Consider the following 27,848-nt stretch of genomic DNA (forward strand, 5'->3'; position numbering starts at 1 on the left):
CTCTGTATAAAGGAGGAAAGGCAGTAAAGATCAGACAGAACACTGAAAGAGAGAAAGTGTATTCAAGTGCTTCAAAGTACTTGGCCTGTAGTTTAAAAGAGATCAGATCATATTTCTTCACTGGATTTACCTCAGGAAGGATTTTATTTCACTGAACAAGGTGGGAGAAATACTTTAGCTATTTAACTTCTGTCTAACCTCCTCCCTTTTCTTTTTAATGCAGGTGTGTGTTAGACAGGTGTGTAAATGAGCGGCATACAGGTGCTCTAATACTGACGTATTCTCTTTTACACATTTGGATGTTGTTGTGTTTTAAAGGTGGATATAATTTATACTTAAAGTTAAGGCTTAGCAGTTAAAAGTGTGTTAAAAGTGTTACGGTTCATAAAACCTAAACATTAGTTATATACAGTACTGTGCAAAAGTCTTAGGCCACCATCAGCTTTATTGTTTTTAGCAAAGTTTTAGTGTCTATCCATATTTATTTTTCACTATTTTTTAAGATACAAACAAGAAATATGTATACAAAATAACATTTTCAGAACTAAATGTCTTCTTCAGGCATGAGTCAGTATTTAGTGTGACCTCTCTTGGCATGAAACACTTGAGCTTTTTTGATGAGACTGAAGTCCTAAAGTCATTCGATTAAAATTAGAAATTAGGATTTAATTTTAAAGATCCTGCAGCTGCCTATTGCTCAAGTGGAAGGGGAGTTTACCCCAAATACTTGACACTTCAGCTTGTACTTTTATACATATAAGCTTTTATACAGTTTTTAATACTACATACACATTTCCTGTATTTTCTGGTTGTATTCTAATAAAGAAACTGAGAAATAATTATATATGATCACTATACACTTTCAAAAACAACAAATCTAATGGTAGCATGGTGGCCTTAGACTTTTGCACAGTACTGTATACTTTTTACTCATTATTATTTGTTTGTTCATTTATGTATATATCTTACACAAAATTAAAAAACAGATTTTATTTTTAATTTATTAAGAAGCTGTGTTTACACCTGGTGCTGATTCTCTTAGCATTTTACAGAAGGGGCATTTTATTGCCCCCACAATTAAAATACCTGGTGCTTTTTTTTGTCACGTTCAATTGCATTTTGCCCCGAGCTCTGGTTAATTTCTGACCCTGCTGTAAAACCACAATAAAAGTTAAAGAGTCGAGTGAGTATGTGGAGCAAATGTTCAGCACAGGTGCTGGATTTTTAGCACTGGTGTTTCTTGCACCACAGTATTACAGTACATGTAATTCGGGAGTTACAGTGTTAAAGTCCTTAGAAAGCTCAAGGACCCGTCTCTCTGCTGATATGCCTGGAATCCGCTAGAAAAAAATCTTTACTGTTAAATTAAGTGTGTACTAAACTTCTAGTTTCGCTTCTCAAAGGCCATAGTGTTAGTAATATATATCATCTTGTATTTTGTTTCATGTTTCTTTTTTCAAATAATCAAATATATTTTGTTAAATAGGCTTGGTTTATTTAAATAAAAATTAATGTAGCTCAACAGGCAGACTATTGCACTAAGCAATGCAAAAGTCAATGGTTCGATCCCCAAGGAACACACATAATGATGTAAAATATAAAGCTTGAATACAAAGTCACTTTGAATAAAAGCATCTGCCAAGTGTATATATCTAAATATTAATAATATACCACTATTTTATTATTTTAAACCCCTTACAGTATGTCTGTAAAAGCAAAACCAGATAACAGCTGTATTACAGTAAGCTTGCTTTGTATACTCAGCTCAGTTCAGAGAGGATTTTGTATTTTTGTTTGTATTGCCTACATACACGGGTTGACCCACCTGCACAAATATCTGAGGCTTGAGATATTACATAATGTGTTTTGATGAACACAAGTGATGTATCATTTGTCAGATGACAGACTACACGCTAATTCAGTACTGTGTACAGTAGTAGAGATGTTTTACCATCTAATGCGCATCACTAATGTGATGTACAAAAACACGTCTCTACATGCAGCATCCCCACTGTGATGAAGCAGACATGCATTAGGCAGCCAACCGATGCCAAAATATCCGGATGATCCACTGCCTGTAGTTACATTATTGCTGTTGTTGACTGGAGCGTTCACCCTAACAACGGGGTCAAACGGGCCTCACGAAAAAGCCTCAATGAAAGTGTCTTTATGATGGCACCACAACACTGCTGCCATATGTCTCAGTGTGTGTGTGTGTGTTGTTGAGGCTGTGGACTGGCCAACTAAAGGCACAGTCATGCAGAAAAATGCACAGCGATGGACATCCGGGGGTCTTCTTTGTCTGTATGGGGGACATTGTATGGGCCAATTGGGTAATTAATGATGCTATTTTTGTCATTCTCTCTCTCTCTCTCTCTCTTTCTCTCTCTCTCTCTCTCTCTCTCTCTCTCTCTCTCTTAAAAGGCTTAAGTGCATTGTTTCTTGAAAAGGGCTGGTGAAAGTGAGGACTAGTAATTTAATAAGAAAGAAGAGTATGAGGAAGATGAAGTCCACTCCAAACAAATAATGACAATATTGCTTAAAGGCATACATTATATTCAAAAGGAAAAATGTGCATACTGTACTGCACTGTGTGTGATGATCATACATTAAAGTGACATACTTGTCAGCTTTAATAAGACAGTGTTTTCCAGTCTTGGCTTTGACTGCAGGAAGTCGCTGTTTCCGTAACAATGATAAAGTTTTGCTTCCATTTGTTTGATAGCGGCCTTATTTCCACTGTGTCAGCTACTGTGTCTGAAGTTAAACTGGTTTATTTCATCCTAGGGTAATTCATCTTATTCTGACATTTCGATACAAACACAGCTTAAAAACAAACTTGGGTGGATGGTTAATCCTGACTAAAATCTACAGTAGTGAAACCAGGTAACTGAATGGATTAGCGGTGTGTCAATGTAAACATCAATTATCCTTACACACAACAGTAATTAAGCAATTACAATGGTTTTGGAGCATGCTGAATAAATTGTAAGACACATTCCTGTTTTTACAGGTAAACCCTGACTGGCTGAGCATGTGCCAGAACACCGAACAGTGGATTAGCCTATATGAATGTTTTTGTTTATTTATTCTTAAATTCCCCAATGTTGCCAACTCTGTGTTTTAAAACCTGCCAGTCACAGTGATAATAATAATACAATTATATTATAAACTTTAAACTAAACTGTTACTGCTTTTTGCAAAGGAAAACACTTCTAGCAGGTTTCCAGCCAGCGCCAGCATTTCATGATTTTCACACAAGTTTAACGCCTTCCAGAAACTTTTCTTCTATTAATATATAAACGTATTACACGGCTCTCTGGAATGCTTGATTCTGATTGGTCAGTTGAGACATTTGCAGGTTCGTTCTTTTCAAATAATAACCGCTCCAAAGTAATAACGCATAGCCGGTGCTACTTGTATGTTTTAAATCCCTCCGCGCCAACAAAGATTACTCTTTGGCGCCATCTTGTGACAAACACTGGACAACCACAATTAAGAATGGAACATTTTGACATTCATTTTAACATGTACGGAAAAAACAAAACATTTAAACAGTGCATAGAAGAACGAACAACGACAAGACACAGAGAGCTTACTGAGACTGAACTTGACAAAATAGAGCCTTATCACACTGTCGGGGCTTATTTCCCGATAACTACCGGCTGCCTCTACATTATCACTTACATATTAAATATACTGTGTGAAATGAGTCTACATTTACAATAATTTATTGATTAATAGCAAGATTTATTTGTGTTTAATGACGTGACGATGTGAAGGGGGAGGAGATTTATACATGCATCAGGTTTGGTTGATAAAACACTTCCACTTAGGATACACTTGTGTATCCTCGCTCATGACTCCTCGTTCTTCGCCTCCTCGCAGTGCAATTAAAGATTGAGATGTCCTACGTGATGGCGGAGCTCGATCAGTTTTCGGGTCGTAGGATGTAGGACGTAGGAGCGAGGAGACGTGGAAGCATATTGAGAAGCACCCAACGTTTTTACTTTCTGAATCACTGGATGCTTAATTGCTTTATAAGTTAGATAAGAGCACCACCTAGTGGAAAATAAATCACAACGTCTCCATGATGATAAACAAAGGCCTTCTGAGGGTAATCCGTGCGGAGTTGTTGTAGAAATATTACAATTTAAAACTTTATAAATTAAAATAACTAGCTTACGGTAACATATGACAAATTCGGAGGGCGGGGGCACAGAGCAGTAACACAGAACCCTCCATAAACTGCATACGCTATCATCTTGAATATGGACGCGACTAAGATGGCGACGTTACCGGAAGCTAGTTATTTTCGTTTGTAAAGTTTTACATTTGGATATTTCTACAACAACACTGCACAGATTACACTCAGAAGGCCTTTGTTTATCATCGTGGAGCCGTTTGGATTTATTTAGTGAAGGAAGGATGGATGCACATTTTTTTTAATTGAAGGACGTGGACACTGTAACTTTACATTTGATTAACTGAAAGATCTAAAACATTTTCTAAAATAATTAAATGCAAATGTGTTCGTCAGAGAAATGATGGACATACGCATCTCGGACAGCTTGGGGGTGAGTAAATCATGGGTTTAATATCATTTTTGGCCAAACTTTCCCTTTAAGGTATAATCAATAATATTACTTACCAGAGTTGGCTAATGCATATGATTATACAAAGTGAATCAATATTTGGAAAAAAGCAATACCTAACACGAACGTCATATTGGGCGAGCACAAAAAATGTACAAATGTGGTTGTACGAAAATACAATTATCATGAGATTGTGTTGAAATGCCTTGAGTCTGGCAAGTTCAGACAATTAAATTACTTTTAGTCACTGAGCATTTCTTTGACCTTTGTGCTCTCTATAAACTCTTGGAAGAGCCTCACGTATGACGACACAGACAGCGGTATTCAGTCCTTTGAGTCTTTCCTGGATGTTGTAACAAGTAAATCAAAACTGGTCTGGAAGTCGACTGAACTCAAAGCCTGAGTGACGGCACCACCCTGCTTACTGTACACACCTCAATAACTTGACCTTCTCACAGAAACTCTGGATAAAGTACTTTAGACATTCCTGCTGGTTTAGGCTGGTCTAGATGGTCTCCCAGCCTGGCATCATGCTGAGAGACCAGCTAACCTCTTTGGTTAAATCACATTTTCCTACAATGACGCTAAAGTGTTTATGTAATTTCTACTCAGACAAACTAAAGTTCATGATACTTCTGACTTAATTCTTCGCATTTCTTTCATTTCTGTTTTGTCTATGCTGTCACAGCGCTATTGTCTTTAAAGGATGAGTTATTAAAAATAAGCACCAGAGAAGCGTCTGTTTATCAGACATGTTTATATTCCAAATTGTTGGCTTTTATCCTCGCAGGAAAGGGTGCAAAACAAGTGCTACAGTAGCATTGACGTTTCTCTGTGTATCACTCCATCAAAGTTCCACCCTCTCTTCTGTATCTGCTCAAATGTTACAAATGGACAAAGAAATGTTATTTCTGCTGTAATCATATTCATTGAAATTACTTGTTTATTTTTACAGCGTGATGGTGCGTTATTTGAGCGTAATGCTTTAAATTCAATTCTGATTTGAATTTTGAGACTAATGGCTGATGGGATGTTTTGCTGTATCGATTTCTTTATGACAGATAAGCAATGTGGAAAGCTTTGATGCTGGCCATCATCACAGTGCTCCTCCTGCTGTTGGAAGGGGGAACGTCAACGGGTATCCGCACCAGACGAGACCTGGCTCCACCGTTGCACTCCAGGGGAATCCGGGATCCCTACGGCTCCTACTGCCAGAGGAGGGGAGGCTGCTGTCCGGGCAGAAATGACCAATGCACTGTCCCGTACATGGATACGATCTGCTACTGCGACCTATTCTGCAATCGCACCGTTGCCGACTGTTGTCCTGACTTCTGGAATCACTGTTTGGGGACAACACCTCCTACCATCCTTGGTAAGTAACGTTGTGTACTGAAAAAGTGACGCCACATAAAGGATTAGTCATTCTCTAAAGGTTTAATGGAAAACCTGAGTCCACATTTTTTCCTGTTAATGTTTTCCTACCGCTGTTGATTCACGCTTCCGCAACCTTCGCTGTGGTTGTGTATTACCACTGAGGTGTTACATGTTCAGCTGTAGATCTAATAATGAAAAGCGAACAGTAGCCTTCTCACGAAAAAACAGGACAGAAGATCAGAAGGCAGAGGGCAATAAATGGAGGTCAACCGAAGAATGCCTGTAATGTACAAAAGAGGAGTGGGGGGGTGGACAGGATAACTTTAGGCAGGGAGACATCACAACAGATATGTGTGCAATGTGTGTTTGCTTAAGGAGGGAAAATCATGTCTATAGGGCAGGAATGACTCTATGGATCACTGGGCACGTTTACTTTGCTAAATCACTTAATGTTTTGTTGAAAGGCATACAGTACAGAACATGAAAGCACAGTTCTTATTCTTTCAGAAAGAGGGAATTGTTGTTTAAACATAACCTACATTACTGTTGACCTGCTGGTTGAAGGTGATGGTTTTGGTAATTGTGAGATTAACCAGTGTGTGGTTCTCAATTCCAGTCATCGGGCCCCTCCTCCAAGAACATTTTAGATGCCTCCGTATATAAAACACCTGATTCAGTTCATCAGTTAATTAAGGAAACTTTTCAGACATTCTGGAACAGGGATGGGCAACCCCGGTCCCGGAGGGCCAGCGCCCTGCAGAGTTCAGCCCCAACCATAATCAAACACAGCTGAAGCAGCCAATTAAGGTCTTACTAGGCATACTAGAAACTTTTAGGCAGGTGTGCTGAGGCAAGTTGGAGCCAAACTCTGCAGGACACCAGCCCTCCAGGACCAAAGTTGCCCATCCCTGTCTGGAAGGATGCTGATGGGTGGAATCAGGTGTTTCATATCTCAAGGAGACATCTAAAGTATTCTGGGTGGTGGCTCGAGGACTGGAGTTGAGAACCATTGCTCTAATGTAACCGGACAATAGGATGACCATACGTGCCATTCTTTCCTGTCCAGGACACGTCCGGGTTTTGAGTGCGTCTTCCGGAAGTCGTATTTGTCAACCGCATACGTCATCAAAATTCATACAATTGTAGTTGTAATCTTACCTTGAAATGTAACGGTTGCTTTTCTGAAATAATAAACCTTGATGACGTATGCGTTTGACAAATACGACTTCTGGAAGACGCACTCGAAACACGTCCGGGGAAGAATGGCACGTATGGTCAGCCTACCGGACAACTCTGCAACGTGCTTTACAGTATGTTCACTGTAGTGTAGACTTACATATCTAGAAGATAAAAAAATATTTTCCCCACGTTTATCCAGGCAGTGTTGCAATCTCTAAATAAGATTGCCAAGCCATGACGACGACAGCAGAGCTTCTGGAAAAGTTCAGGAATACAAGGAAAGCATTCCAGCGCTACCGTATCTCACTACTCAGACATAAATGAAAGATTGCTCAAGCTCACTTGCATTGCATTAGAAACTCAACGGTCATGGGTTCGATCCCAGGAATCACACATACTGGTATAGCTTGAGTACACTATATGTCACTTTGGATAAAAGTTTCTCTCAAATGCTTAAATAGCCTACTGTAGTTGTTTATTTTTCCACTTCAACCTCACCACATACTTGTTTGTGGACACTGTAAAAAAGTTGGTTTAACTTAAAAAAGTAAGTTACCTGTTTGGCTTTTGAGTTAACTTAAAAATATTAGTTCCTAGGGCTGGCCAAAAAAAATATTAGTTCCTAGGGCTGGCCAAAAAAAAATATTTTTTTTAGATTAATCGTTTCGTTGATCGATTCAAATTTTCAAAGGCCACAGTTTTTTCCCCCATATTTATTTCCGCAATGTAAGATTAACGTTAATCTAATTACTAGTCTTCTCCACTATATGTCACCCTCTTTTTTGCCTTGCGTGATGTTACCAAAGAGCGAAAGGCCAGCCTGTCATTCATTCAGTCTATATTCTAATATAATATAATATATATAATAATATAATATGCTAATATTGAATCGAGAATTGAGTATAAAAACCAACCCGAAAATCTAACCAAGTATCGAAACCGAACCGATTTGATAGCTTGTGAATCGAAACCGAATCGATCTAGAACATCTGAATCGATACCCAGCCCTATTAGTTCCCATACGGCAAAAAATTCATTTCTCTGACCAAAACATATTAGGTTTTAAATAGGGGTGGGTGATAAATCGCCTGCGATTCTCATGCGTATCTCTAGTAAAGCCGGTTCAATAATTAGTAGTAAATCACCATCACCTGCTTTCAGATGGAGCGGCATTTACTACACAGAGCCATATTTCACTGAGAAGCTCGCCAAAATCGCATACATTATCGGAGGTGATTTGTCCACGATTATGATTATGATTTTGCCTAGCTTCTCGATGAAATATGGCTCTGTGTAGTAAATGCCGCTCCATTTGAAAGCAGGTGATGGTGATTTACTACTATTCACGAAACCAGCTTTACTGATGAGATACATATCGCATGCGATTTATCGTCCAACCCTAGTTTTAAATATATGCTAAATACATTTTGTAGAAAGTTAAGTTTAATTAAATATATTTTTACTGCAAAAAAATATTTTTTCTTTAGTTTATATAAAGTATAAAATGTATATGTATAAAATATATATTTGCCGTTGAAAATATATTTAATTTTAAACTTTTCAAACCTGTTATGTTTACAGGTTTGTAACATACTAAGTTTTACTTTCAATGCTATGTGAATATAAATGCTTTAAAATTTGTCTATGCTAATTGTTAGCAAGCAAGAATTTTTCATTGTGTGGTCTTTTAAAGATAAAAAAAATTCAAAGAGAAAAAAAATGAAATATTTTGAAAGGGAATAAACATTTTCAAAGGCGAGAGATAAAATATATTAAAAGAGAAAACATCTTAAGATGTTTTCTCTTTTAATATATTTTTGTTTTTCATGTATGTGCTTCAGGGCTTCCGTAGCAAAAAATAAACTTATTTAATTTATACATTTTTGTAAACATATTTCAAAACTTATTTCAGAACATATATTTTTTGCATATTTTAAAATATATTTAAAATTATATTTGTTTTTTTACTGTATGAGTTGACACAACAGGTAAATAACATTTTTAAATTGAACCAACAAAATGTTTTATTTATTTTTTGCAGTGTGCAGATTAATTCATGGTGAGTTTTTGATGTTTATTTCAGATTCCTGTGAAAGAAACGGCCACAGGTTTCACTCAGGAGCAACCTACAAAGAGAACTGCAACTTATGGTAAGTTTCAAATCAAAAAACCTCAAACTGTATATCCTTATTGTCTTTTCTAAGCTTTTAACATAACACTATCAGCATACACTAAGGGCGCTGGCTATACAAAGCCACTGTCAACAGCATACTGTACTGTATGTTGGCAGGATTTAGAGACTTTTTGTGGGTAGAACAGTGTGGAGCCTTTGAAAGATTACACACATTCCTCATCTCCCAGGGCTAGTGTTCAAAACGTCTGTTTTACCTTTAGTGCCCTTGTTATCCTGACACATGGTACAAACACGCTCTAGGATCATGTACTACACATTCATACATTTTACCTTTATCCCTCTCGCTGTCTTCTCATCCAGGTTGGATGGGTTGGTGTTTATTGGTGTAAAAGCATCTGACCTTCCTGTGTTATTTCACTGTACTGTGCATTTCTCATGAGAAACTGGTGATGTTTAGACAAAATAGGACGGCAGGAATTCAAGACCCCCATGCCAAGGTTTCTTCACACAGTGGTGATAGGAGCATTGTCCCTGGGAATATATGCTGTGGTGCCATCATGACGTTTTGTCTTTTGGTGTAGTGTGTTCACATGGAGGTCAAATATTTCATGTACCTGTTTGCGGCAGTGGCTCAGCTATACTTGAGATGCCAGTATAGGAATTTTCCAATGCAAAGCCTTTGATGTTTAGATATTTTATTACAGTGAAATTTACTAATAACACAAACATCATTTTGAAAGTGTTGTAGTAGAGGAATTTAAAGTATAAGACATGCTTGTCCATTAGTTTTGTTTGTATGTCTGACCCCGTGTGTGGCAGATGTGATATGATTTAATCTGACAGTCTGGCGTGACGATGCTTTGTACGATCACACCGACCACAAGATCGGCACCTCCAGTCATTTCCCTGTTATCTGCGCCCTCTTCAGTTCTTGTTTGATGCAGATCTCTTTCACATTCTCCAAGAGTTGTATTTAGGGATTTGCTTCCTGTGGTGGAAAAGCTTGATGAAATATTGGCTGCAGTCCCAGTAGAGTTGTTGTTCCGTACTGGTTCACATTCACCTCTGTAATCCTGGATTTCCTGAGTTCAGGCCTCACTGGACTGCGATTGGCCTGTAGTGTCCGCAAGCCTGATGGCTCCTGTAAAATCTCTGTCAGCAGATTGATAGATGTGCTGGTGGTGATGCATGACCTTACACTCACCTGTTTGCAAGCTCTAGCCATTGTCACTTTTGTATATGTATGTATAAATGAATGATCTCAATAGTTGTACAAATTCTGCTACTCTCAGGCCTGTAACAGCTTGATCCAGTTTAATCTCCTTTTTCATAGCTTACCTCTGGTCCCTTATCTGCATGCTTGAGTAAGGCGACAGCACATGAGCCACTCACCAGATGAGATCTAGAGCCCATACATCCATTTTGTAGTTATCCTTGAGAGATTACCGTGAAATGTAAATACAAAAAAAACACACAAATATGTCCTCATTGTAACACAGGGGACATCAACCAGATTGTGTTAGTGTCAGACTTGTATCGGGATTCTGGATTTAAAGGAAAACATCACCGTTTTACTAAGTTCTTACCTCAACTTGGATTAACTAATACAAACCTATCTTTTTGCAATGCATGCACTTTTACAGCTTTATACAGCACATCGTGAATGTGTTCGCATTTAGCCTAGCCCCATTCATTCCTTAGGATCCAAACAGGGATGAATTTAGAAGCCACCAAACACTTCCATGTTTTTCCTATTTAAAGACTGTTACATGAGTAGTTACACGATGAGGAGTATGGTGGCACAAAATAAAACTTTTGTTTGGAGCCATAGGAATGAATGGGGCTAGGCTAAATGCTAACACGTTTAAGAAGCTCTGTACAAAAATAAAAATAAAAGATAGGTATGTATTAATTCATCTAAGTTGAGGTAATAACATAGTAAAATATTGAAAAACAGTGGTTTTGTCCTTTAAGGGTTACGCTCTTGAGGTCACGTGACACTTTTGCACTTTTTGTTTTTATTTACCCAGAGAGTTTTAGTTGCTGATGTGCACTGGTGTGTGAATTTATGTCTCTTGTTGTTTGACAAACCTTCAAAGAGTTTTCGTGCCACAGCAAAGGTAAATAATGTTTACCTTTGCAGTGGCAAGATGTTACCTGCTGCCCCCAGTCAAAACCAGCAGACGTTGCACATTCACAATCTTTTACGGTTGGTTCCTGACAGATCACTGTAGTAGATAATGTTTGTTTTCTGGATAATGATTTGTGTGTTGACATATTTGCACTTCTGTGATTGATGAGGTATTTGCCGATCACTGCAAAGTACTGTGATTAGTCAATTCAGCGATCATAACAACTAGGTGCAACTAGAATTTTACATTTACTGATGGTAATATGAGCTAAGCTCTTAAAAACTCATAGGTGGGTGCTAGAGTTGGCACGCAATGACCTTTAATTTTTCCCGTCAATCCACTTGAGATAAGGAAAAAGGATAAACGTCATTTTCGTCAGGTTTATATTTCAAATTAAACATTTACTAAAATGTATTTATTTTTACATTACAAAAATGTAAAGTGAAATTAAGTGCAAGGTGAATTTTTTTTAATATGCATGCATATTTGAAGGTGTATACTATAGCATGCATCACAAAACTTAAAGGGGTCATAGCATGAAAATCATGTTTAAGTGCTATAGTTGGGTCCCCTGTGCTTCTATCAACCTTGAAAACGTGAAAAAGATCAACACAGTAACTTTGCTTTGGTAAACCATTCTTTGCAAGCATGTGAAAATTAGGCCGTTCAGATTTTGCTGTTTGTAAGGTAGGTAGCAAGGCCAATTACCACAATACCTCCCCTTAATCTGCATCCAACCACGGCACTGCCATTTCGTGCAGAGTGAAAGAAGGAGCTAAAAAATAATTGACAGCACAATTGAGTTTTAATTGCAACAAACCACCATCATTGCGATCAGGGTTTGCATTTCATCAGCTCATTTGCATTTTAAAGGACACACACTAAAAACGGCAAAATTTTGCTCAGGCCTACAAAGTGGCAATTTTAACATGCTATAATAAATTATCTGTGAGGTATTTAAAAAACTTCACATACGCACTCTGGGAACACCAAGACTTATTTTACATCTTTAAAAAATTTCCTAATATGACCCGTTTAACAAACTCTGGTACTAGGCTAATAATGGAGAGGTCGAGGCAGTGGCACACAGATAAAAGGAAATGTAAAAATTAATTATTTTTTACAACAGTTAACTTTAAAAATAAAACTGCATTAGTTATGCATAAACAGAGCAAAATATGCGGGGCTTGCATGATTTCATAATCCCCGCGTTTTCGTAGCAAAAATCACATATCTTAGCAGAAAGTTGAAAAATGTTGCATTTACCTCACACAAGCGCAGCCATGTCCCCTGTTGCCATGGGAACGTTATGAAGTGATGTGATTATGTGACGTGAACATCACTGAAAAGCTGCAAAAGCAGCAAACAGTTTTTGCAAGTTTCCACAATTTTATAGCATAAAATTGCATAAATATCCCTCATATTCCATTGCATTTTTTAAGAAAACGTGCCACAAGATCAAGGATTTTTGCCCGCAGCAATCACAAAAAACCCCTATTTTTCTGAAAGGACTGAGTAATGTTTTCTTTAAAGGGACAGTAAGTGGGATTTCCCCCAATCTAGTGGTGAAATTTTATTTTGCTTTTTGTCCCTCTCTGCTATTATAGTTTTTCAATATGGCGGAACGACATGGAAGCGTTCTTGGACTTACCCGTTTAATGTAAACAAAGAGAAGAAATTCTAAGCTTACAACGAAAAGTCAGATCACTGGCAGAGGTCATTTGACACCAATGAGGAAATATTTATAAATAAAGACATTGATTTTGACTAATAAAATAATTTTAAAAACGACACATTGTCCCTTTAACTATTAGAAAATTATCAATTAGGAGAATCAGATTAATTTTAATATAACAGAGCAACATTTACTTTCGACCCACGGCCCTCAGTCAGGTTTTAATTTTGGCCCTTGGTAGAAAGTTTGGGCACCCCGGTATAAACTATAAAAAAGATGGACAACATGTCTCCATAGACTTCAATTGTAAACACATTCTAATTAATAGTTTATATAAACTCAGAAATTTATTTATTTAATAACTCAGAAGAGAAGTCACCAGCCGCCACTGATGGTTTCTATGTTTGGCTCAGAGGGCGGGGCTACTGCAGCCAGCCACAGGGTGGCAATCTTTTGGCTTCCTTTTCGGGATGTATGTAGCACGCCTGTGATTTGGTTGCTAGGATGTTGCTAAGCGTTGCTTTTGTTTACACTGTATGACATTCAAGTCTTTAGATTTGACTCTTGTCCCTTCTAATTCTATTTCCAGTAATAACTCAGCAGCAATGACCAAAGTCATTACTTCCTTTTTATTCATGTTCCTCTAAACCGTCTCCCTCACACAGACTGACTAAAAATGGAAGTTTCTTCGAGAGCACCTTTAAAGGACTACAGTCTCTCGCTCTCTCTCTCTCTCTCTCTCTCTCTCTCTCCACACTCCACATTGTTTATTATTTTTAAAGCATCAACAATTTGTCAGTATCAGTTGGCATATTACTATCATGCCAACTGATAGGGGCATGAAAAAATAGTTTGTTATTGTAAAAGTTTGACTTTTAGGAAAACAATTGACCCTGAGTTTTAAATGTAATCTAAAAGTTCATCTAAAAGTTATTTTAGTCTTCAGATAATGGACTGGTAAACACAAAACAGTAAGGTATTTAAATGGCATGAACTTTGGCTGCGGAAGCTTCTGTCCACTTATAGTTTTGTATTCATCTCCTGCAGTACATGTGGTCCGAATGGACGCTGGGAATGTGAGCATCATGCCTGTCTGATGGATGTTGACATGATCCAGGAAATCAACCGAAGAGATTATGGGTAAGCGCTAGACATATTCTCGCTCTGCTCAGGAAGTGCATGTAGTTATCTCATGCTCTAGAATTAACAGATAATAACTGCGCTAAAAATAGTGTGTTGTGCCATTACTGATGTTAAATATATAACACAAAGTACACAAGTTATGGCATCTATTCTCTCTCCGTCTCCCTCTCTAGGTGGAAGGCAGCAAACTACAGTCAGTTCTGGGGTATGACCCTGGACGAGGGTCTGCGGTACCGTCTAGGCACACAGCGCCCCTCACGAACCATCATGAACATGAATGAGATGCAGGTGAGTCATCGTATGTAAGCACCCGAATTAGCCTGTGACAGAGACGGTTACAGATCAGATAATCTCTTCTCATTCGTTTCATGATTATTCCCATTGACGGCTCTCTGATTACTCATTCTCACAGTCTTCACCATAACAGTCAACGTGCCCTTATAAACCATCAAAGCGAGAATATCAGAAAGGATTTAGAAGTCAGACCGTTCTTTGATCTCTGTGATTCATCAGCAGCTCGGGCTTGCAATGCATTGTGGGACAGTGCATCCCGTGTGTGACTGTCTGGCTCTGTACATTTGATGTGGCTCAATGAGGCTGCAGAAAGATTTGTGATCCACAATAATATGTTATATAAGAGACAATCTCATAATCAAAGAATGCGAAAAATCAAAGAGAATACGTTTCCCCCACTTTCACCCCTCGGTAGGGGTATCCTGTTTATTTGGACAGCTACTTTCTTCGGTCCAACCATAATAGTTTTATATGCAAACAACAAAGATCAATTTTAGTCTTTTAAGGCAGCACACAATGCGCCTGAATAGCTAGAGGTTGAGCATTGCGTTAGCAACGCATAAAGGTCACAGGTTACACAAGCCAGGGAACACACATGCCGGTAAAAATGTATACCTTGTAATGCACTGTAAGTCTGCCAGATGCATGAATGTAATGTAAATGCAATGATGACTCTAAATGAGAGGATTTTGCATGATGCTCTTAAACAAAGTCTGATGTCTGATATATTTGTTTGTGGGCAGGTTATCGACATATTTGCATCAGCTTTGGTTCACAAATTAGTGAAGGTACAGGCTGGTTCTGGTTCATGGTCATGTGGAAAAGAGTCATTAGGTTACTATTAGTGTGTCTAGCATTGCTGCAAGCTGTGGCCCTACAGGGGCCTAAAATTCACCACTGCAATACTGGTCACCTGACAAGCACCTGCATTCCACAAGATCATATCTCTTAGTTGTCAAGGACAATCATGACAATATCAAAGGCTGGAATGTAGGAGGACAATAACCAGCGGCTGTGTATTACCAAAGAGGGAAAGCTGTCGGTAGCCTGGTGATTCATTTCTCATGAGAGAAAGTGAATTCCTTATTTAAGTAATACTTATTTAAGTAATTTGACAGAAGGAGCTTATTATGGATGAAATTATTGTGTTGAGTATTGCATTGATTGACTATTAAGATTACTGGAATGCTTATTGTGCGTTCACACCGCCACCGGCGAAAGCGTCAATAAAAGCTCTGGCTACCCTGCCACCGACGCTATAGAAAAGGTGAAGTGGACGCTTTGACCGTGGGTTTACACCATTCTCATTTGAGGCGCCAAAATCGCATGAATATTTTGAATGCATTCGCACGTCTAGTGCAAAGTAGACGCGCAGAAAAAGCAAGCATTTGACACGCGTTAGAGGCGTAATCCACTTCTTGTGGGAGGGGCAAGTTCTATGCGGTTGTCTGTTTGCAAGATGACTGACCTCGGCTTTACACCGCACGAGTCTGCGGCGCGTTGCGGCTCCGAAGAGGCAACCGGAACCGATCGCGGTCATTCTAGTCAATGCTTGTGTTTACATCAGATGCGCCGCGGCACGTTTCAAGAGCGTCCCAGAAGCTGCTCTACGCGCCGCTTCGCTAAAGATAGGTGCCTAGTCTATTTTTGACATACGCCGCATTGAAGCCGCACCGTAAATATCCTGTCAATTTCAAAATAAACACCTCGTGCAGACTCCCGTATTTCACATCATCTTGCTCACAGGCACTGTATGTGAAATAAACATAATTGAGGATGTGTTTTAGACGAATATGCATATAATATTTGTCCATCCTAACTGAATTTTTATGTTTATTCACTTTTTTACTTACTAAACAAAATAGGACAATGCAAAACAATATACAGAATGAATCCTAACAAAACATTAACATTTAGCCAACTTATCCATGTTATAACTCAGAAAATCAAGAAAAACGTCTGACAGGAAAATCACGTGACGTTCTATTGCTGCTCTTCTGATCCGCTTCTTGTGTGAGTTGGCACCGCGTAGAAGACCAAACAAAGCCACCTCGGAGCCGTAACGCGCCGCAAACTCGTGCTGTGTAAATCCGGGGTGATGTTGATCAGTACCGGTTTGTATTTGGTCACCTTACTATAGAGGAAAAAACGGTGGGAATGCCACGGGTCGATAAACAACACGTGACTCAAAAGTAAAATGTGTATTTACAACTTACCAGGTTGCTCAATGTCCTCACTGACACTTTTTATTCCTGTTTATTCCTTGTGTCGTATAGCTCCGGGTGACTGCTCACGGACAATATCAAGCGTTCCTCCATGTTGAATGAGTGACTCCGGGCGGGGCTGCCGCCACAGCAGCAAGCAGGCTCTTGATTGGTTAACATGGTGCGAAAATCCGCCAAAGTTTAAATTTTTCAGCTCGGGCGTCAGACGCAATTTCGCGTGAGACGCAAAATGCACAAAAAGCACAAATCGCGCGTACCGCACCAGACGCTCAATTCGCACGAACTAGACGTGCGAATGAGGCGGAATCCCATCTGTCGCGCTAAACGCCTCATTCACGCCGCAAGACCTCCAGACGCGCGTCAACACATCTTCACATTGACATAACATTGAAATCATTCGCACTTGACGCCTCTATCACGGCTGGTGTAAATGCAGCATGACCCTCAAATTCATTCTCGCATCTCCTCTCAAGCGGAGGTTTCCACCTACTGATTGGTTGGTACCAAACGTTTCCGCATTCCATTTGGTTGCCGCCAAGCTAGCTCATTACTATAAATTTGAACTGCTTTCAACTCTCCACGACACTCACACATGACGCGCCACGCCGCTGCTCACCGAGCTCGCCGCCGGCTCTCATTGAAAATGAATGACTTCCAGCCACTTTGACGCTCTCGCCGGTGGTGGTGTGATCATACAGTTAGACTGATTTTGTTTATTTCTGGGAGAAAAAGAGGAACTAAATAGTCACGTTACTGCAGCTTTTATCTTTGGAATAATTCATAAAACACTTAAAATTCACAAATCACAATTACGAACCACAATAAGTAAGCGTGTACCCCCAAAGCATTTAAACGCGGCTGAAAACTCGCGGATGCCAAATGTGAGCACTTGCCAGAGTTTTTTTCAGCTAAGCGCTTTGGTTGTTATGATGCTTCTGCTTTGTTTATCAGTCGTTGAATGATGCTCCGGTTGCTTGTTGTGTTATTTGTCCCGTCCATTATCCACTGTGATTGGACAGCCGAGTGAGAAGTGACATTGACGAGCTGAGCGTTTTACCCAAAACTGAACATTTTTTATCTCTGGCAGTGAAAAAACAGCACGGGAGCCCGTTGCGGAAAACAACGTCAGCTGCTGGTGTTTTTTAAAGGGTGACGCTTCAATTAGAAACAATTGAAAAAATATGCCGGCCGCTGGCTTAAATGCCTTGGTGTATACACTTTCATTTTGCCCATGAAAATCTTGGACGTTAGAGCTCCCGATGATGAAGAGATACACTGGAATTGATTGTTTATGTGTCGGGTACGCCAAAACATCACATCATAATCACACCATGGATGCATCTATGGAAACTTTTAGTAGACCACAACAAACAAGCTACTGTGGCAGCTGGCCATACCATCCTAAAGGGATAGTTCATCCAAAAAAGAAAACTCTGTCATCATTTACTCACTCTCATGTTGGTACAATGTTTACCAGTATATATTTCTTTGTTGGCACCCAGCTAATGACCAGCTTAAACCATCTAAAAACTAGTCACTATGTTTGAAATCACAGCCAAAGCTGTATCTTCCAGAAAGTCTTCAAAAAGTCTTGCTTCATGTTCTGCAGATGAATATGAATGGAAACGATTATATGCCAAGTCACTTCAACGCAGCAGAAAAATGGCCAGGGAAAATCCACGAGCCGTTGGATCAGGGCAACTGCAATGCATCCTGGGCCTTCTCAACGGCAGGTGAGTCAGCATGTATGCAAAAAATAAAGAGTTTACACAGTAAAGTGTTTTAGGTTGTTTTATATCTAATTCTCTCTGATTCACTGTAGCTGTGGCGTCAGACAGAATCTCTATTCAATCAATGGGTCATATGACCCCACAGCTCTCGCCCCAGAATCTCATTTCCTGTGACACGCGTCACCAGGACGGCTGTGCAGGTGGCCGTATCGATGGGGCCTGGTGGTACCTAAGGCGAAGAGGGTAATTATACATGCATTATCTTTAAACTTGTAATCTGTTGCGTATCTGTGACTAAAGCACCCCTTTGCTTTATTTTACATTTTCAGAGTAGTGACAGAGGACTGTTACCCGTTCTCTCCGCCCCAGCAGACCCCTGCAGAAGCAGCTCGCTGTATGATGCAGAGTCGAGCGGTGGGCCGGGGAAAACGGCAAGCAACAGCGCATTGCCCGAACAGCCACCGCTACGAAAATGAAATCTATCAGTCAACCCCACCATACAGACTGTCATCTAATGTAAGCTAACTTGACCTCTTTATTCCAGCTATCATGAAATGTGGTAGCTGATTAGAAGGACCAAGTTTTTGTTATGGTAATTATTTCAGTGTCTAACAGTAGACGACTCCGTGCCAGATCCGCACCAAAGCTGCTGACTTCAGTGCCGATCCTGTGCGGATCTGGCCCAGAGTCGTCTGCTGTCGGTTGTTAAGGTATTCGCATATTTTGCCCATATGGTGCATTTGCAAGCTATGAAGATTATGCAATTGCCCCTGCTAAAGAACAAACAGAACTGGTTAAAGTGTCAGTGATTTACTGTTTTTTCCTTCACGCCCAGCATTTGTGCACATATCTGCATTCAATCAAAACCCATCGAACCAAAGCTACAGGGAGAAATAACTCAGCAAATGTCTGAAGATCAAGATTACATTAGCAGTCATGTCAAGCTTTAACATATTCCTTCCCTGAGCTACATCTTACCACCCATTTGTCTAGCGTTACACATGGTCTACATCAGGGGTCTCCAACCATTTTGTGAGCAAGGGATAAAACAATCTGGAGGTTTATTTTTTATATAGTCTACTCAAACCGTTTTTGTTTAACTTGTTGATTTTATTTTATTTTACTTGTTGATATGTTTTATCATTGTCTGTTAACATTCATAAAGGAGCCAAGCTAATATAATTTTTTATGAATAAATCTTAAAATTGAGGCTATTAAAGGGACACTCCACTTTTTTAAATATTCTTATTTTCCAGCTCCCCTAGAGTTAAACATTTGTTTTTTACTGTTTTGTAATCCATTCTGCCGATCTCCAGGTCTGGCGCTAACACTTTTAGCATAGCTTAGCATAATTCATTGAATCCGATTAGACCATTAGCATCACGCACAAAAATAACCAAAGAGTTTAGATATTTTTTCTTTTAAAAACTTGACTCTTCTGTGGTTATATCGTGTACTAAGACCGATGGAAAATTAAAAGTTGCGATTTTCTAGGCAGATATGGATAGGAACTATACTCTCATTACGATGTATGCTCTCATTCAGGCGAATTATGTTGTGCAGTGTCCGAAAATAGGCCCCCTGGTAACTTTCAATAGCAGGGGACTATTTTCGGGCACTGCGTAATATCATTGCGCCTCCTGCTGCCATGTTACGGCAGCAAAAACCTTGATTATTACGCCAGAATGAGAGGATATTTCCTAGCCATATCTGCCTAGAAAATTACAACTTTTAATTTTCTGTCGGTCTTAGTACACGATGTAACTACAGAAGAGTCAAGTTTTAAATAGGAAAAATATTGAAACTCTTTGGTTATTTTTGAGTGCGATGCTAATGGTCTAATTCAATGGATTGTGCTGAGCTATGCTAGGGGCGGTACTGGCAGACCCGGAGATCGGCTGGGTGGCTTCCAAAACGGTAAAAATCAGATGTTTAACTCTAGGGGAGCTGGAAAATGAGCATATTTTCGAAAAAAAAAAGGTGAAGTGTCCCTTTAAGTGCTTTGACGGGTCCATGCTGGTCTAGATTATATACAGTTTATAAGATTGTACAGTACGGCTTATACATTATGACACAGGAATGTGGTTAATGATCGATCCATTCTTTATCTATAAAATGGTTTACCGTAGTAATCTACAATACGAAGGGATTTCTGTTTATGTATATCAGACTAAAAGATACAGCTCATTCCAATTTGTTGAACTCACTGTGACATGTCGATTCTTCTCTTGCTCAAAGGACAAGGAGATCATGAAGGAGATTATGGATAACGGACCTGTGCAAGGTATGGATTTCTTCAGACTATTGTGTTTGTGAGCATGCTCGTGCAACACTGTGAGCCATATGATAAACCGAAAAGTGAAGCACTTGGATAATGACTGTTAGTGCAATCAAGAATGATTCATTGGTTTGATGTCTCATTACTCACCATGAATGTCCTAAACGTCCATTCAATTCGGACAAAAAAATTGAGAATTTTAAGTTTGAACTTGCTGTGTATGCTGTAAAATCTTGAGAAAATTCCTGTGCAGTAATATGATGAGTGTGTAATAAAGAGAGGTTAATCAGTGTGTGCGTGCACGCGCGCATGTGTGTGAGAGTTTTTTCAGGTGTTCCATGATCCTGTGCCAGCATTTTGTTGTATTGTTCCAGACAGGAGGGAACCCTGGACTCGCGCCAGTTTTCATTTCTAATCTTTACAAAATTTCTGCCTAACCTCTGGCTGATATTGAGAAATCGGAGATGAAAGTGTCTCTAGTGTAGGGTGTGTGTGTGGGGGGGTAATTAGACTGTGTTTACCGTAATGTTTGATTGCCAAAGTTTGTGTAGAGGATCTCACAGAAATGTCTGGAAAAACCCACATATAGTTGGCATTATGTTATGTAGTCCTTGATATGCAAGGTACAGGGTGGCTACCTGGAATGTCTTAGTCACTGGTCTACCCATAAAAGTTTTGTATAGGGTGTAATGAGTTTACAACACATTTCACAGCAGTAACTATTTTAAGAGGTGTTTCGTACTGTATGAATACGTGCAATCTCCTTTATACAGTTTACTAAGATCTGATTGCCCCCTAGTGACAATGGTTTTCGGGGTATGGTTAGGAGTGGTTGCTTTTTTGAAATACTTGTACGTTTTGTACAGTTCACATTGTACAAATTCATACAATAGTTGCAAATTCCCATGAGATCAGGCTGAAATTTAAGCACTGGGCCGTTCACATTGTAACGATAACTATAACGATAAATATATTAGCCTCCATAGATATATACACTAGATGTCGCCTTGGCTTCATTGGACCGAATGCGTCAAATAGAGCCGCCATCTTGAAACAGGGGAACCCCGCATCAGCGTCATTGGCCCTATTCCAAATGGCACACACTGGACTTGTGGTCCTCCTCAGAGTCCACATCATCTAGTGCAGACTTTAGGGACCCTTGATGCGAGTCCACGTGGGTGCACCAGAGTCGTTTTTTGGGACAGACTCGAGCGTCACGCCGGAAATAGGTAGAGAAGTTGCCCGTCAGTGTGAACTCCTCCCTTCCGTCGTTTGATTGGTCTGATTGCTCTTTCGCAAGGACTTCTGGGTTGGTAAAGTGCGCGTAGCCTGCTGCAGAGCTTCAAGGGGGCAAAGGAGGCGCTGATGAGCACACTTTAAAGCGTAAAAATGACAGATGGGACATCCTATGGACTCGTAGACTAAGCGAGCATGCGCAATTTAAGGCCACAAGTCCACATAAAGTGCACCATTTGGGACAGGGCCATTGTAGGGAATGGTGTTACGGAAATAAAATCACCATAAATCGCCATGAATGCGATTTTCTTGGTTTTCTTTTGGTTTGTTTCAACAGTCAGTATTTAGCATTGAGTCCTGAAAAAAAATTTAAGTTTTGATATAATGAAAATCAACTATTTCTAACTATAATACATAGTGCTAATAAGCCTAACATCCATATGCAGCACAAAAGTCCGGCATCGATAACTTTATGCTACTTCGCTCACGCGTGCGGCATTCGTTGAAATCACTTGCCTTTAATGGCTTTAATAAAAACTGTTTATTCAAGTGTCACTGAATATACAAATATGAATTGCATTTACACAGCGGGTTACCAACACACTGCGTTTCGCGTAACTCTAAACAGTGAATATAGTAGTTTGTGTAATAATATCTTACCTTTTGGCGTAGTCAGTGTGGGAGGAAAAAAGCATTACGTAGTGAATTTCAAAGCAACTGCATCAGCGCTGGATACCTGAGGTAATTTTATGTTAGGTACCTCACCTCAGCAATGAGCTCCACTGCCATTTCAGTGCGCGTGCACTTGCAGTTCAAATAGATTTGATTGGCTGTCAATCGTTAATCGTTCAGCAGGTGAGAAAAAACGAAAAACTCGCTCAGAAAGTGATCCCAACGATATCGTTCAATGTATCTTTATAGTAGTTGTGGTGTGAACTCTGCTCTTCTCTTTAATATAAAAAATGTTCAAAACTATATTTTTTATAGTTATACAGTAGTTATCGTTATAATGTGAACGGCCCTTAAGCCACTTGAAATCCAACACATTTTCACTCCAGTACAATTGCAGTATTGACGACTTTGATCTCGCTTTGATCTGTTGGGGAACGTGGTGTTTGTTGGATGTTATGTAATTTTGCTTTTAAAGTAGCAATTTTTTTTCTTCTTCTGTGGTTTCTGTACGTGATAAGAATGAATGCCGGCTTATAAATATCTATTCAATGATGTTTAAAGGTCAAACATTGGTCACAATGCCAAATAACTTTATTGCTCTTCCTGTAAACAGCTTTGCATTTTATTTCAAAACTTTGTATTTAAAGTGACGTCTTCTGTTGTTTTAGCTATCATGGAGGTCCACGAGGATTTCTTTGTCTACAAGAGTGGAATTTACAAGCATACAAATGTCAATTACCACAAATCGCCGCAGTACCGCAAACACGCAACTCACTCCGTCAGAATAACAGGGTAAGTTTTTCCCACAGCATTGCACAACCTCTCATCTTCTGTCATTCAATCAATAAAATGTCATCAGCAGCATCCAACACAGCAGCTTTATTTACTGTATGAAACATTGCCAATTGTTGGTGTTTCCCGGGACTGTGTGAAATAACCTTTTTAGAGGTACCGAGCACACCTTCCAGACATGTTTTTGTTGCTGGCAGACAAAACACCTGGTTGACTGACCTTGAAGCTCCGCCCCCAGATATATACACCCCTTGAACCCGCTGTCTGATAGCACTCTAGCTATTATTTTGAGTTGAATATTGCTTTGTCTACTACTAAATGTTGAATGTGCAATGATGTAGTAATTAAACTGAAACATATATTCTATACATGCAGTGATTCTGTTGTTACACAGATTTAGGTTAACTATGTGTTGTTGATAACATGTGGTCTGTCTACAAACCAAACCTACCATCATTCGCTGACGCTGCGGTTCTTGCGCTGCTCTAGATGCTCAAAGAAACTGCTGACGTGCAGTTGGCGCATGGAGGCTGCGATGTTTTTACTGTGAAAATACCGTGGCGCGTTCTGCTAAGCCCATGGCCTGGGAAAGTTTGTGGAGAGCGCATTGACGTTCAGTGTATTGGAAATGGCATTGTTTAATGGGTTGATCCCAACTCCACAATAGAGACATAGAGGCCTGAAGCCACGTCAGGTCAAGGCTATTTAGATGCAGTGGTATGAAGGACAGAAAACATGGGGAGATAAGACCACTGCAGAACTCGGACCCACGCATTTCCTTTGCCAAATACATTCATGTATGTTATATGAGAGAAAATTACTTATTTTGGGAATTACATTTTTTTTGTGAATGTACGGAATGACAGTTTACCTCCTGTGGGGATGGGAGACAGATATGTAGTGTTTGGGAACAGAATGATACAATCCAGAATATAATGGGAAATATCCCTAAGAATAAATATAAGGCATGGCTGGACTATGTTTAATCCAAATATTTCAGATGAGCGATAACAAATAAATAAACCGCCGAAAAGTGTGGAGGAGTGATTGATATGCTGAAAGATGTTGAGGGTCAACAGCTCTTTAAATAATACCAAAATATTTAAAAGAACGTTCTGTGATGTTAGGAACCAGGACGGGTGGAGAAGCATAAGGAAGTTCTTGGCACGGGTAAGCTTTAGGCCACGGTTGTTTTTAACTTAAGATTCGAAGGGGGGAGTCCAGCTTCCTGAAGTTTATGGTGTTCCTCATAACAGGGGTGGTTTTTAGGACATACTGTATTTTGGTAGACAAAAGTATTTTGTTTTATGTTTGGCTAGCACGTCAGCGTAGAAATATTTCACCTATTTCACCTAAGCCTATTAGAAAATGTTCACGTTTAATAAATGCACAAAAACTTATCTCTGTGTTATTTGTTCATTATAACCAAATTACTAAGCTCACTTTTGGGACTGCTTTCTTCATGTTTTTTTATTTTATTTTTTTAATTTAAACTTACATTTGTTCGTTTTTTTCTAAAATGTATGTTTGTGGCTGCTCGTGGATCTTCATTAAATGTTGTAACTGACTGGCTGCTCAGCATATACATAAAAATAAAAATCTCATGAATCTAGATTTTTCGCCATGCTTATGTTTCTGCACATATTTTTCAGATGGGGAGAGGACAGGGATTACAGTGGCAGAACACACAAGTACTGGGTAAGAAATGCTATTCATCAAATAATGTTCGAGTGGAACGTAAGTTTACACGGGATGTAAACTTATCATTCCTTAACTCCTCAGATTGCTGCCAACTCTTGGGGGAAGAACTGGGGTGAAAACGGTTACTTCCGCATCGCCCGTGGCGAAAACGAATGTGAGATCGAGACGTTTGTTATTGGTGTGTGGGGCAGAATAAACATGGAGGACATGCACAGCCATCATCACCATCATGGAAGACGCAAGTAAAGCAGTGAGATCTCTGTGTATACAACACAAATGTCAATCAGGTCCATGGCAGGTCTGATTTTCAACAGTCTGTGCCTGTTACTTATGAATATCAATGGCATATTTAAAAAACAATGAAGTCCAGTGCCCCCTTCAGTCTAAATACACAAGTTCACAGTCTTAGTGTATAGTTTAATAAAAAATTGTATTGTATATGTAAGGAATAACTGACGACAGGCCATTGAATTATAAGAAAATAATGCACACCCAAGGTGGTAATCCTGCGTTGTTCCGTTACACCACGGGTGGGCATTATTTTCAAATAATTCAAAGGACCGGAGTCAATTATTCCGCTTATACCACGGTTACCACAAACATTGCTCTGGTGCCTATTTTTAGACATTTAACAAGTTAGGTGTGCGGTTATTGAAAAATAATGCACACCTGAACATTTCTCAACCAATCAGAATAAAGCATTTAACAGACTGGTATAAGCAGCAATTATTGTTAGTTTTATTGGTGGAAACATGAAACCTTGATACACTCCTTTACTGGACCACAAACAGCCACAGGACTCAAAGCACTCGGGAGCATATAACCAAAGACTTCACAGGCACCCCGCATCACAATATCACCATCATATCAATCATGTCAGAGTGATATAAAAGGGTGCGTCTTAACTTTTATAGGGTTTTGGAAGTCTCTGTCTTAAAACTGAGTTGGGAGTAGGATGGGAGATGGTGATTTTAGGACCAATAATTTATTTTGAAAATACTTTAGATTAGATTTATGCATCATTTGTGTGCAGTTCAAGCTTTCCAGTGAAATAAGTTTGATTTTAAGCATTTAAAGTCGATATGTAAAAGAGGCACTTCAGTTAAAAGCAATTTTGTTTTAAAATCAAATTGTTGTGCATTTTATGTTGGCTGTTAAATGTGTTAGGAAAAGATATGACACATTCCATAAAGTTGAATCTCTAAAAATTACTTCAATTGGTAAAAAATTTCCCTTATTCAACTACATTTTTGCTAAAAGTGCTACCAATTGAAGACATTTTAAAGTTAATCCAACTTCTACTTTTCTCGGTAGGGAAAACTAAAATAAAATTAGTACAATTTTTAACCAGTTTGAGTTTAAATGCAATCAAATATTCCCAGGAATATACTCAATTTTACAGGTCAAGGTTCACTGTAATTTAGCAACGCTTATATTTTTCGTTTTACAAAGGAAAATAATTTAATTTTTAGATAAAAAAAATGTTTTTCATGACTATATATGCTAAAAATGCATCTGTGCAATCAAAGTCATTTCAGCTTAGTTCATATTAGCCAATGTGTGTCAAAAGTTACTGTATAGCACAAAGGTTGTTCATGCTATTCTATTAAAAATCTCAAAAGTTATCAGAATTTTAAATCATACCGTAAAATAATAGTTAAGAGTTGAATTTATGCAACCTGAAGCTTAAAGTGTCATTTGCTTGAAACCATTACTGTATTACTGTAGCTATACTGTGCTGGAAAACAAAAAAATAAATGAAAGTAATATATTCAGCAACAAAAGCTGTTCTTTCAAGTCTTACACTATTGTACTCTGTGAACTATTATAACACTGTACACAAGCATTGATATAAACGTACCTTCTTATATCTGTTTTGTTGAATTAAGTGATGTTGACCAAATATATTTTTGTATCTTTTTTCTTTGCTTTTCATTTACAATAAAAACTGTACAGTTTGGGTGCTTTGTATTTGAAGAATTTCTGTTTTGGTGTGTAAATGAGGCAAACATGTTAATATTGCAGATATCACAGAGCTTCTAAATATTCAACTTATACAGCCTGAAATACTGTACATATCGCTACTAGAGCATGAGACAGACATTGCCGGATTGTGATATGTTATCAGTATCAGGCAATTTTTTCATACATACAGCGACGCTCTCAACAAGCCCCACTGTTGACTGATAATGTCGCTACTATTATAGTCACATGCACGAAACTCAAAGTCCAACAGGCTTATCATTCAGCAACACTTACACAAAGTCGAAATTCAGCACAAATGTCAGACAGATGTTCTGGCCACCAGTCAATTATCATTTGGTTAGATTTTTATGCAGCCCGGCGAGTAAACATACAGTATGTGCTCATGTCATGCACATCATTACCAGCTTTATATTAAGGTTCATATACACATCTGTCATCATTGTGAATTATTACTGCTGTGTAATTTAAGATGAAAATATTGCATCTCTGTGCAATGCATCTCTATCTTCTTTCTTGTATTCTCTGTACACAATGCAAACCACTGTAGTGTTCATTCATGTGATGCAATAAAAGTCCTACAGCCCACTTGCAGTAATTACTCAACTGTTTTTACCAAAATATATTTCTTCAAATCACCATTACTGATAGTAACACGTCACAAATGAAATGCTTTGTGACTTCTTTATAGATGCCTAGAGGTCC

At 38.9% G+C, this 27,848-nt stretch overlaps 1 protein-coding gene across 1 annotated transcript; it reads left to right on the forward strand.

Moving 5' to 3' along the window:
• Positions 1-27,731, forward strand: tinagl1 (tubulointerstitial nephritis antigen-like 1). The gene is made up of 12 exons (XM_055219451.2): positions 1-160; positions 5,657-5,967; positions 9,232-9,298; positions 14,137-14,229; positions 14,406-14,520; positions 18,361-18,484; positions 18,574-18,724; positions 18,811-18,997; positions 20,720-20,765; positions 23,336-23,459; positions 25,112-25,157; positions 25,242-27,731. Exons 2-12 carry the CDS (start codon positions 5,664-5,666, stop codon positions 25,404-25,406), a joined length of 1,422 nt encoding a protein of 473 aa, XP_055075426.2. The 5' UTR covers positions 1-160; positions 5,657-5,663; the 3' UTR covers positions 25,407-27,731.
• The last annotated feature ends 117 nt before the right edge of the window (positions 27,732-27,848 follow it).

This window comes from Misgurnus anguillicaudatus, chromosome 20, assembly GCF_027580225.2.
Source record: "Misgurnus anguillicaudatus chromosome 20, ASM2758022v2, whole genome shotgun sequence".
NCBI classification, from domain to species: Eukaryota; Metazoa; Chordata; class Actinopteri; order Cypriniformes; family Cobitidae; genus Misgurnus; species Misgurnus anguillicaudatus.